The sequence below is a fragment of the Lycorma delicatula genome, chromosome 12 (assembly GCF_047948215.1).
Source record: "Lycorma delicatula isolate Av1 chromosome 12, ASM4794821v1, whole genome shotgun sequence".
NCBI classification, from domain to species: Eukaryota; Metazoa; Arthropoda; class Insecta; order Hemiptera; family Fulgoridae; genus Lycorma; species Lycorma delicatula.
The window spans coordinates 25,593,074-25,605,901 of NC_134466.1; the positions used below are offsets into that span (position 1 = coordinate 25,593,074).

At 33.5% G+C, this 12,828-nt stretch overlaps 1 protein-coding gene across 7 annotated transcripts in view; it reads right to left on the bottom strand.

The window, feature by feature from the left end:
* The window catches only part of LOC142332878 (aminoacylase-1-like), an 86,588-nt gene that overhangs the window by 63,761 nt on the left and 9,999 nt on the right, over positions 1–12,828 (bottom strand). For all 7 annotated transcript variants that reach the window (XR_012758427.1, XR_012758428.1, XR_012758429.1 and 4 more), the window contains exon 2: positions 635–804. Coding sequence is in view for 4 of the 7 variants with exons in the window: in XM_075379568.1 (XP_075235683.1) it covers positions 635–804 (170 nt within the window). In the remaining 3 variants the exon portion in view is untranslated. The remainder of the gene's footprint in view (positions 1–634; positions 805–12,828) is intronic.

Consider the following 12,828-nt stretch of genomic DNA (forward strand, 5'->3'; position numbering starts at 1 on the left):
GATCGTCCACCCTCACACATTCCCATGAAATTCCTACCCTGATCTGGTAACTCTTCTCATGAAATTACATCTGTTCAAGTGTGTCAATGGGCAGTATTAAAAAGGACCATTGTTAAATGGACCTGTAAAAGGTTCCTTTTAGCCCCTTTCTGGATTCTTTGGTAGGAACTTTCTTCTTAATTGGTAGGAATCCATTACTCAGGTCTGTTACACCAGTCTTGTTTATCTTATTAATCCATTCTTTCCTTGGTGTACCATTTGGTCTCTTTTTTAACACTTCCAAGGTGAAAATACTTTTGGTAACCATTTGTTCCTTCTTTTGTGTGAGATTCCATAAATTCTATTAATTCAAACATCGAAACGATCTCATCCTATACTGTTCAACCCTTTCAGATAAATTACAAACCCTAAATCAAGATTTTCTTTACGATATCCTGATACTTCATTCTTTGTTTATTTGTTTTTCATTTATGGTACTTTTGAATCGTATATTTCATTTTGTTTTGCTTGTTTTACCTACATCTATGACTCAGGAGAAAGTATGAATACAAAAGATATTATTTATTTCATTATCACTTAATATTATACAACAAATATAATTAAAATATTAGTAAACAAAAAATTAAATACCAACCGGATATACAGGTACAACATCCATATGTGAATTAAGTAATAGAGATGGTAATGAAGGCTGTGTACCGGCCCATGTTATAAGAACTATAGGTTTATTTGGAACCATTTGTAAAACTCGCACAGGCAGATTTAAACTACCAGCTTGGCGACGTAAAAACTCTACACACTTATCTATAAACAAAAGAAAAATGAAAAGCAAATTTCAGAAAATAGCATTACTAAACAAATTATATTAACTGTTATTGTTAGCTATAAAGCTATTGAACGTTTTGTTCAAGCATACAATGAGCAAATAAACGTGAAAATTGGATTTTAATCATAGTTACTGCAACTGGTCCATGTATTATTATACTGGAGAAATCTTTGTGTCATGTGTCATAACTGTAATAGTTGTAGGCAACCCTACAACTATTTTAAGTTATGAATTGAACTTTATTCGTGCTCGACTGCCGTGAACCGCTTCCCTAACCACGACTATCGCCCGAGCACGTTATGTTTTTTTGATCATTTTTGGAAGAAGTTTAACAAGTTTTACATTGTTCTCCTCCTCAAGGGAGGTAGCGGAGAGGGCGGCCTAATGAGTTATAGAGAGACTTGTCTAACTCGTATCCTGGGGAAACTTTATGAAGTTATTCTGCCAAACAATATGGCTTCCGGAAAGGAAGAAGCGCAGTGGATGCTGATAAAAAGTGACAGAGCTGGTGGAAGCGAGGTCTAGGGAGGTGAGAAAGATCCCCCTCTGGTTGTTTTCCTGGATGTCGCTAATGCATTAAATGCGTTGAGGTGGGAGGCCATATTGCGGCAGTTGGAGAAGCGAGGGGCATTTCACCTTACTTGTTGAGGATGATGCAGTTGTATCTCAGTGGAAGGAACTTGAGTATCACGTCTGAGGGGGAGGAGATGCCCATGCAGAGTGGGGTGCCGCAGGAGTCAATCTTGGGGACCATCTTGTGGAATGTGGTGCAACGACCTCCTTCGGCGGGAGGGGCCGCTGGAAGTACAATTACTGGCATACGCCGATGATTTGGCGGTAGTAGTGGCGGTGAAGGAGCTGGAGAAGGTGGTGGGGATAGCTACAAGGACCATTGAGAAGATGAAGTCATTACTTCAGGTCCAGGGGCTGCAACTGTCAGCTGAGAAAACTGAAATTGTAGCAATGACGAGGAGGCGGAAAATACCCCATTTTGCTGTCGAGGTCGATGGATAAATATGATCGCCCTTTAGGAAGCGGCAAAATACTTGGGAGTGTGGCCCTATTGGTCAAGGGGTTTCTCACTTCATGTGCAGCAAGTGGCCATGAAGGCGGAAAGAATGTCAGAATATAGTGTTATATTCTGAGCTGTATGTATTAAGGAACGCTAAATTTCCAAGGTAAATAACATATTGATGTCAAAACGAAAGCAAGAGATTGAAGACCCGGAGCCTTGCGTCTTGGCAGGTCAGGTGTGACGAATCGCCCCGTAGGTCGCTACACGCATGGTATATTTCCTATAGTTTCTGATTTAGGTGTATATCTGAATCGGTATATCACATAGTTTCTCTCCGGGCATGGTGCCTTTCGGGCGAGTTTGGTAGATTCGAGTCAATTCCCGGATTGTGGGACTGATGATACCGTGGACCACGTCCTCTACGTCTGTCCCCGATACGAGGTCGAACGTTCACAAGCTGTTAGAGAACTTGAGAGAATACATTCCTTTCTGAATCTTCGTATTAACTGGATGATCTGCGAGGAGTGGTTTATAGTGGCTGGTTTTCTTCGCGTCCTTGCGGTGTGTAGGTCTGCAGAGGGAGTTTAATCGAGGTACTCGATCGTGGTAGGATCCCGGGTGGCTAGGGTTCCGGCCTAGGCACTGGATTGCTTGGAGGTAGGCACACTGGCATCGTGCCATGGTTAATATTGGTGTTGTTTATTCGATTTGGGGCTTTCGGTGGTGGGGGCGGCGCGCTGCCGAGATATGATAGCCCGTGCGACCGGGAGCGTGGCTTCGTTCCGCCGGTGGCGGTAGTGGTTGTGACTTGGAAATGCCGCGCGAGATTCCATGATGGGACCGGGTAGGAATGTCCCTGGCTCCTGCGCGGACCGGAATGAAAATACGTTCCCCTTGTTAGGTGACCTAAATCCGTCGACTAATTTGGGTGCAGGTCTGAATTTCTATGTTGCGTAAAACATAATTTTGATTGGTATGAAGACTTGTTCGTTTTCCGAGGCATTTACAGTCACGAATGGTGGTGTCAAAGCTGGACTATGCGCAGGGTTCGCGCTTCCGCGTTTTCGGTCAGTTAGTTTAAGGAAATCATGTTAAGCTGGATGTGAAAATGTCCGTTTGAGGCCTACGTGAAGACAAAATTTGATTTGTATTTTAATGCAAATGTCTGCCGAGACATTTACATAGGTGCCATCCTGACCGAGGCCTGGCTGATGACTGTGAGATGTATCAGTTAAGAGGATCTGAAGACGACCTCCGGTAAAGTCCCTCAGGGGGTGGTGTGGCGACCGGTAACGTCACGAGGTGGGTGTCTTCCCCCTACGGGATTGGGATGTGTGTATTTATTAATTCTGAGCCGTACATATTATTAATTGTAAATATTAAGTGTAAATAGTGTCTGAGTGTGTTATGTAAATATTGATGAGAATGAGAAGTGTGCCTGTGACGCGGGTGGTGCTGATGTTATGCCTTACGTCAATTCCACCACCACCCTGCGTTAGGGAGTGGGTTTTTCGTGGGTCCCACCGCATAGGCGGTGAATCCCATACACCCAGTATGTGCGGGCTCCTGGGCGTTTGGTTTAGGCAAATTTTTCCTTTCCTACGGAAAAAACCCTACAACTATTTGTAGTTACGAATTCAGCTTTATTAAAAATGGCGGTCGTTTCAATTTTTTACGAGAGGGGGTCACTCTCGTAAAAAAAATAGGTTCTATAACAGTAGCTCGGTGCTCAGGACTGGTTGGCCTGTTATAGAACCCGGGGCTTAACAGTTATTGCAAAAAGTATGCCTAAACCGATATGGCGGCCATATTGTTTTTGTATTATCGTGGTTTTGGAATTGCTAAGTTGGCTTAAAATTGCCGCCATATCGGTTTAGGGATACTTTTTGCAATAACTGTTTTTTTTCCTTCGGATTTTAACGACTAAGGTGTCGTTTTGTTCATAAAAAATGTTTCATAATTTGTGTAATACAACACAATTTGATAAATTTAATAATTACTAAGATATTTAAGATTGAAAAATTGAAACGATCGCCATTTTGAAATTTGCCATCTAAGAGTATCGTTTTTTTCCTATTAAAAGATGTTAGTTTAAAATAAAGTACCAAATTTTATTGCGTTATCTCCAACCGTTCTTGATAAATAATATTTTTCTTTAAAAAATAATGCGTTTTTGAACCTTTTTTCACTGGACATTTTTTCTTCAGCATGTTAAATAGAATCACTTCCTGGATTTTAAGGGCACCTATACGTAGTATAGAAGCCCCGGGTTCTATAACAGGCCAACCAGTCCTGAGCACCGAGCCACTGTTATAGAACCTATTTTTTTTTTACGAGTGACCCCCCCCCCTCTTTCTAGTTAAATTTTCTCCATGAAAATGTATTTACTACAAAAATCACAGCAAAACACGACTGTCTCGTCTTCATAAATCAATACATCAAATGACAATTAAAGATTGTTATAGAACCTGAGGTTTTTTTACGAGAGTGAATAATACTACAAAAACACACACTCGTAAACCGTCTGGATATCGGTATATGATAAATACGAGTATTTCAAAAAGGAGTTAACTAATAAAGAGCATACACTATGAGTTAAAAAGAATAAAAAAGATATGAAAAACATACTAAATGCATTATATGTGGAGATGAGATTGTTGAAAATCATGTAAGACATCATTCTCACACAAGTGGTAAATTTATTGGCCCTGCACATGAAATTTGTAATTTAAATTGTAAACACAGAACATTTATTCCAAATTAACGAATTAAATGGTAATGTATAAAAAATTAAAACCATGGCCATACCATATTTATCTATACTTTTTCCACTCGATGAAAGTGACAATTGCGTTATAATTTTAGATAAAAATAAAGATGACGAAGAGCATAAATATTATGCTATTCGTGTTCAATATAGAAATCTAGAAGAAACATTGAATAAACTTAAAAAACATATCCAAAAATTAAAAGATCCGAATGGTGTATGATTTTTTAATCTTGGAATTTTACTATTTTTTAAATATGGAATTTGATGATTTTATACAAAAGTTAGATTTGTTGTATGAAAAAACTTTTAATAAATTATTAAAAGTTTTTTCATTTCAAGATTTGCAACTTGCAAATCACAACAGTAGAAGGGAGTAAATTATTATTTTTTTCTTCTTTTTAGAATGCAACTAAAGCCGATTAGCGAAAGAATTACACAAGACGGCTAGACGTAATTATCCTACTAGAAAGATCGAATTAAAGTCTAAACGATCTTGCGCAAGCAGATATAGTTGAAATGATACCTTATTTTCGAACCAATAAAAGTTATAAATATTTGTTGACTGTTGTCGATTGTTTTACTAAATTAGAATACGCTGTGGCATTAAAGAACAAGACAGGTAAAGGGGTCGCGTTTGCTTTGGAACCGATATTGAAAAAACAATAAATGAATCATTTTCAAACGGATCAGAGAAAGGAATTTTATATCCACAAGAGAAAGTCTTGTTGAAAAAATACAACATAAATCATTATTCCACCTATTCAGATAAAAAAAAGCTGCTATTATTGAACGCTTCAATAGAACGTTGAAAACAAAAATGTGGGCTAAATTCACAGAAAATGGAAACTATAAATGGATTAATATATTGCGATCCCTTGTTGATAAATACGATACCATACATTCAGCTACATCATTTAAACCTAAAGATGTGAATAAAAACAACGAATCACAAGAGTTAGCAAATCTAAGTAAAAAAATACGACAGAAAAAAGGTTGTAAAAATTAAATTTAATGTTGGCAATCGTGTTCGTATAAGTAAACATAAAAAAGTATTTGAAAAGGGTTATCTACCAAATTGGACGAATGAAATATTTAAAATACATATGGTACACACTCCTGTAACGTATGAACCGATTGATTCGCGAAACAAACTCATAATAAAAGGGCGTTTTTATCGACACGAACTACAAAAAACCAATCACAAAGATGTATATCAAATTGAGAAAATACTCAGACGAAAAGGTGACAAAGCCTACGTAAAATGGTTAGGTTTCGATAAGAGTTACAATTCATGGATCAATTTGAGTGATGTTGTTTTGTAATACTTTATTCAATTCACTTTTTCAATTTATATATATAGATTCTCACACAATGTCGATTGTTTCAATCGTAATGATGTGTTATTTTTACTTTTTACTGTTATTATTACTCGAATGTAGAGGTTGTGAATAGACTACTATCAACAGTATATATGAATACAAATTTAATTCAAATATGGAGAGAAATGAAACTTCCGTAATAATAAAATTATTGGTAAATTTAATTCACCAAATTCAAGACTTAGATTGAAATATTCAACTCTTAAAGATCCTGATGAATATAGTCCAATGCATGTGGAATCTGAAATTAATTTTGCAGTTTTACGTTTGAAAATAGATTCTCACAAAATTCATAAATGCGACACTATTTTTGATAAATGTTATGATATTGATGATGTAGTCATTTAGAAAAGAATTTCACGATTTAACAAAAATTAATTTTAATGCTTTAAATGTGAGCGCTTGTTTCAATGTCAGTTTAACTTTTCAATAATTTATTTTTTATTTTTTTACTCGAATATAGAAGTTACGAATAGACTACTATCAATCATCTATTTGAATAAACATTTAATTCAAATATAGAGAGAAATGAATCTTCATAATAAAATTTTTGGTAAATTTAATTCATCAAATTCAAGACCTAGATTTAAATATGCAACCCTTATAGATCATGATGAATGTAGTCTAATGCTTTTAGAATCTAAAATTAAATCTGCAATTGATTCGTCCTATTATTTATTAGTCATTTAGATACTGATTGCAAAGAAATATATTTGAAGATAAGTTATCAAACAACTCATAAATGAGACACTATTTTTGATGCATTTTATGATAAATGATAAAGTCATTTACAAAAACCTTCAAAATGATTTATCTAAAAATAATTTTAATGTTTTAAATAATATGAGCGCTCGTTTCATTGTGAGTTTAACTTCTCTTATCAAAATACTACTAGTTTCAACTTGTCGATAATTTATTAATTTTTATTGTTTCTATTCGCGTGATGAAGTACAGTGATTAGAAAAGAACTTATTAGATGATTTTATAGACACTCGTTTCTAATTATTAATTTTTTTTCTAGAGATATGAAAGAAGTACAACAGAAAACAAAATTCCCCATTGTGAACGCAACGAGGGGGGGGGTATGTATTCAAAAAACGAAGTAGTCATGGTTCTCTCTTACCAAACACTATTAGATGTATTGTATGTGGGCCATCGAATTGTGGTAAAACAAATGTCGTTTTTAATTGTTTGATTCAAGAAAACGGAGTACGTTTTCAAAACTTGTACATTTTCTCCAAGTCTCTTCACCAACCTCTTTATAGAATGTTATGGATTTGATGATGCTGAATCCTGAAATGGGTTATTATGAATATACTGAAAACGATCAAGTTCCACAACCGGAGTCGATTGAGTCCCATTCAATAATGGTTTTTGATGATGTAATCAATGAGAAAAAAAGAAATCGATGCTTATTTTGCAAGGGGTCGTCACAATAAAATTGATTGTTTTTATCTAGTACAAACATATACTAAAATACCAAAACAACTCGTGTGTGACAACTGTATTTTTTTAATTTTATTCAGACAAGACAGTTTAAATTTACAACACATTTACGATGATCACGTAAACGTTGACGTCTTTTGATGATTTTAAATCGATGTGTGAACAAGTTTGGAACACAAACCATTATAGTTTTCTAGTTATCGATAAAGAGAACGATAAAAATAAAGGTCGATATAGAAACGGTATCGATAAATTCATCATTGTTGAACGTAACGTTAAACGCTGTGTTTTAATATCACAAATAAAATAATCGTTTTGAATTTTATTTTTTTCTTCTTAGAACAATGAAGAAGGAGAAGCAAATGATTGAAATCGATAAGCTTAATAAAGGTTTTAAACGTAAACATGCGGCATTTGTGATGGGCTTGGCTGAAGGAGAAGCTTTATTTGCTAAACGCTTCAAACCGATAATAGATCTTATAAATGAAATAGAAAAACCTCCAACCGATGCAGAAATTGATATAGAGTAGAACGTGAACTGCGCGATAGATTGTCAGCTCATTTAGAAAGACATCAAGATAGGTGTGAACAGTTTGTTGAAACAAGATGATGATGAAGATATAGCCTCTTCAACATTGTTATCTGAACAAACAACATACCACCACCCTCTGAACAAACTCAAGATGAAGAACTCAGGATATATACAAAATAATCACCTATGACAGTCAGTCTTCCGACATAACTACAAATGAAACAATAAAACCATACTTAGAAATGTTAAAAACAGGTCCAAAAGTATCTCTAGATCATGTTTATGGTATAAAGTATGATAAAACTACAGATACTTGCACTTTGGGTGACATTAAAACTGAATTTGTAAATAATAAAATTCATTTGAGGAATTTCATTTATCCAGCTACACCAAGCCTTTTAGAGTTGTTGGTTTATAAAAATCCAGACCTGAAAAGGTTCACAGAGCAGATACGCAAACTTACGGTGAAATGTTGAAACATACTGGTACCCATTTGATGGTGCAACATGATACAGATACAATAAAAATAATAAATCTTTTAAATATAATGAAGTGATCATAAAGCTCTTCCCTTCAAAAAAACCTGTTAACCCAATCTCCCCATAAAAAACACCATCCACGTCTTTTAACAGTTCTGGGTTGTTACATGCTCAGTTTAATTACAATCCAGTCTATTTATATTGGGACGATCCAAACGAGTTGATAGATAGATTGTATACACTTGTGGATGAATATGACTATGGAAACAAGAGCGTTTCAAACGATATCATATCAATAATTAAAGAATTGAAAGACGTCGAATTTGAATAGATTTTTTAATATCAATTTTATTGATTTATATAGAAATGTCACGATTAAAATTAGGTCACAAAGGTTGTGGAAAACGTGGACCACCGGGGATAGGTTTTTCACTCACATCCAATGGGAATTTTGATAGAAATCATCATAGATTGTGTAACGTATCTGATGCGATCGTTGATACAGATGCGTTGAATTTGAGACGAACTAAACATATGTTTAAGGAATACATAATCATTCTCAAAGAACACTTTGTAGGACTCGAAAGATTGGAAGAGTTTGACAAGTACATATGATGATAAAATAGTAAAGATGGGTAAAGTTTATGAAAAATGCGATTGAATTACTTAAAATAAAAATCGATACATATATAGATGAAAAGCTACATGGTTTCGTTAGTGAAAATCTCTTGAAAATTACCATCAAGACATATGTAAAGAATAAAATGCAACAAGATATTGAATGTATGGTGGCAGAAATGATTCATGAAAATGAAAAAACAAAATTAATAGTAATTAACCCAATAGTTCATTTCAATTGAAATTAAAGTTTTTTTATATATAGACATGGTGAAAAAAGGAGGACGTGGAATTATTGGTTCTGTGGTAAATAAATCTGTAGATTTATTACCAATTGAAGCACACATACCAGGTAATAATTATTGTGGGCCTGCGACGAAATTAGATAAAATATTAAAACGCGGAGATAAAGGCGTTAATAAATTGGATGATGCATGTAAAATGCATGATATAGCCTATTCAAAATATTCAGACACCAAAACCAGATCACAAGCAGATAAAGCACTTGCTGAAAGAACTTGGGAACGTGTAACTGCACCAGATAGTAGTCTTGACTGAAACAGCGGCTGCCTATGCTGTAACAAACGCGATGAAACTAATCTAAATTTGGTGGTACATTAAAATTAAAGAAAAGTGGGGGTAGATTAAAAACAGGAAAAAAATAATCGATTGAATACCGAAGCGTGCTTTATATGACAACGAATTGATTGAGTATGCAAAACAGTAAAATTCCACATTTTAGAGGTGTTTTTATGTTGATGCTTTACCAAAAAATATTAGAAAAAATGAACTTGCTATAATCAATTTGGACAGTTCAAAAACTCGTGGTACACATTGGGTCTGCTTTCGAAAAATGTTTAAAAATGTAGATTATTTTAATAGTATGGGAAACATCCACCTACCTCCAGAATTGATGAATTATTTTGGAAAATCTAATGTAACGTACAATTATAAAAATATCAAGCCGATGATGATGTAATTTGCGGTCGATTGTGTTTACAATTTTTATCAGAAAAAATTATATATTTTTTTATTTTAGATATGTCGTGTCTGTTTCGATTGACGGAAAAAATCGTTGATTAAAAAATCATTTTTTCCACCAATCGACCTTTCAAAAGGCCAATACGAATTGGGTCTCAAATGGTCTCAACACTATTCCAAATGTTAAAGAGAAAAAAAATAATAAATTCTGTTATGCGTTCGACCAGGATGTCAAAAAATATGAAAATAATGATTATGTATTTACAAACAAAAATTACATAACAATATCAACATGTAGTTACGAATTAGAAGATATCGGTGAATATATACAGTGTAAAAAAAAATTAATCAAACCATAACCTTGCGAGCAAACACCAACACGTTACAATGTGAAATTAAAAGCATTGTGTGGATAGATTTTTCAGATAAAGATTCTAGTATCTGTAGTCTCTTGGGTTATGGGTTGAGAATTCTCAAACCAAATCTACACATCATTCAGATCAAATAATAAATATCGCTCCTGTAAATGTAATACGTGAAAATGTAATATTATTTCGGGTGGATATAAAAACGAGAAACAAGATAGCATTTTGTATGGTTTCTCAGTAAGTTTCGATCCTGGTGATATGATTGAAGAATATCCATTTTATATTACATTTGTACTGGTAAATAAAAAAGAAATTAGCAATAAAATTGACCGATGAAAAAGATCAGTTATTAAATTTACGTGGCGAACGAGTAAGCATGTCATTGGTACTGAACGAATGTAAATAGATTAATACAATTTGATTTTTTTTCTTTTTATTAGAAATGCCATAGTGATGACTTTTTGGTTGTTAAAAAAACTTATAAACTGACTGAGGAAAGCATTAAGAAATTAAAATCTCTAGGATTTGAAATCGTTGGCGGGAAATTAAAAAGCGTCAATAAGTTATTGAAATGAAAAAAAAAAATTATTACATAGATTGAATGATGAATTATTTAAATGTTAAAAAAGTCGCGTCTACAGACGAATCGTTAACATATAAGCAAGTCCACAAACACACTCAGTTTGAAAATAGCTTTAAAACGGGTGATAAGATTATAAATAACAATTAATCAACCTGAGTATACTGTTCCGGTTGATAATTGTCTACGTATTCGTGGGAAACTTGTAGGTGAAAACAATAAAAAATCAACATCAGAATCAGTTAATTTTGCGGGTGCCTTTCCATTCGATGAGATAATTTATAAAATAAACGGCCAGCACGAGAAACGTCGGTGTGACCTCTATTATGAAAAATGTGATTTCAATAACAAATAATTCGATTCTATTGTTGGAACAAGCCGGTGGGGTTAATGGAACAAATAAAATTAATATGAATGATACTTTATACATACCATTATCAATATTGTTAGGTTTCGCTGAAGACTATAAAAAAATAATTACAAACAACAGACAAGAATTATTATTGAAACGTACTAGTGATGATATCAACGCAATACCGGCCACAGTTTCAGATCATAAATCTAAACCAGAAATAACAGATTGTACCATATTTAAAGGAGTCCAGTCAATATCAATTGAAATTGACTAAACTGAGAGAAAAAAAGAGTTGCGTATACTATTCAGAAGTTGGGAACTTCATCAGAATCCAACAGTTCCCCAAACAAAATCTATGACGTGGAACGTAAAAACATCATCACACTTATCCAAACCTCGATACGTTATTGTAAACTTTCTGATAGATTAAATAAAGCTACAAAGAACACGTCAGAATTTGATTCGCGTAACATTAAAAATAATAAAGTATTCATAAATTCAAACTGTTATCCATATGAGGATTTATCGAATGTTGATGTACAAGATGTTTGTGGAGTTAAAACAATCATATTATAAACTGACTGATTCACCATACACATATTCAGATTATAAAAATAAATATCCCTTATAGGTGATTGATTGTTCACGACAAGATGAATCGGTAAAAATGGGTGTTCTTGATTTGAAAATTAATGTTGAAGTTGAAGAGAATTTTAAATCCAATACAATCGCGTATTGTTTATTAATATATGAAAATATAGTGGCTTACAGTTAACCGGCACAATAATAAAACAACCTTCGTAATTTTTGTTTTTAGTTTATTTTATTTTTATTATTTCACGAAATTTTAAATTGTTTATTTTTATTATTTTTTTTTTTTATTAATTTATATTTTTTTGTAATTTGTCACCATGTTGATAAATCTAAATAATCAGGTTTTATAATAGTGGCTCAGTGCTCAGAACTGGTTGGCCTGTTATAGAACCCGAGGTTTCTATAATACTCCTATATACGTCGCATTTAGAAATTGTTTGGTGGAAAAAAGGAACTGCCTCAGCATCTGCTTGGATTAATTAAGGGAGACTATGTTAAAACCTTGATCAGAGCAGCATCAAAAAAAATAACAGATTTAATTTAACATCAATTATTTACAACATAAACATTTCGTTAAATATTAAATACAAAAAATCTGAAAACCGAAATTTTTCGCGATCACAATACTTCTTTTACTTCGTACAAGGAAGTAAAAAAGAAGATATCTAAGAAATCTTTTTAAAAAGTCTGATGTGGTCATCACATGACTTCCTTGTACGCCTATTAAATTACATGTACACATTGTTTTTTTAATGAAAAGTACATAAAATTTTACTTCATTAATAACTTGTGATTGAATTATTGTAATTTTTTTATAATCACGGGTTAATAATATATCAATATATTTAAATTAAAAAAAAAAAAGTTAAACAAAGTAGATGAAGT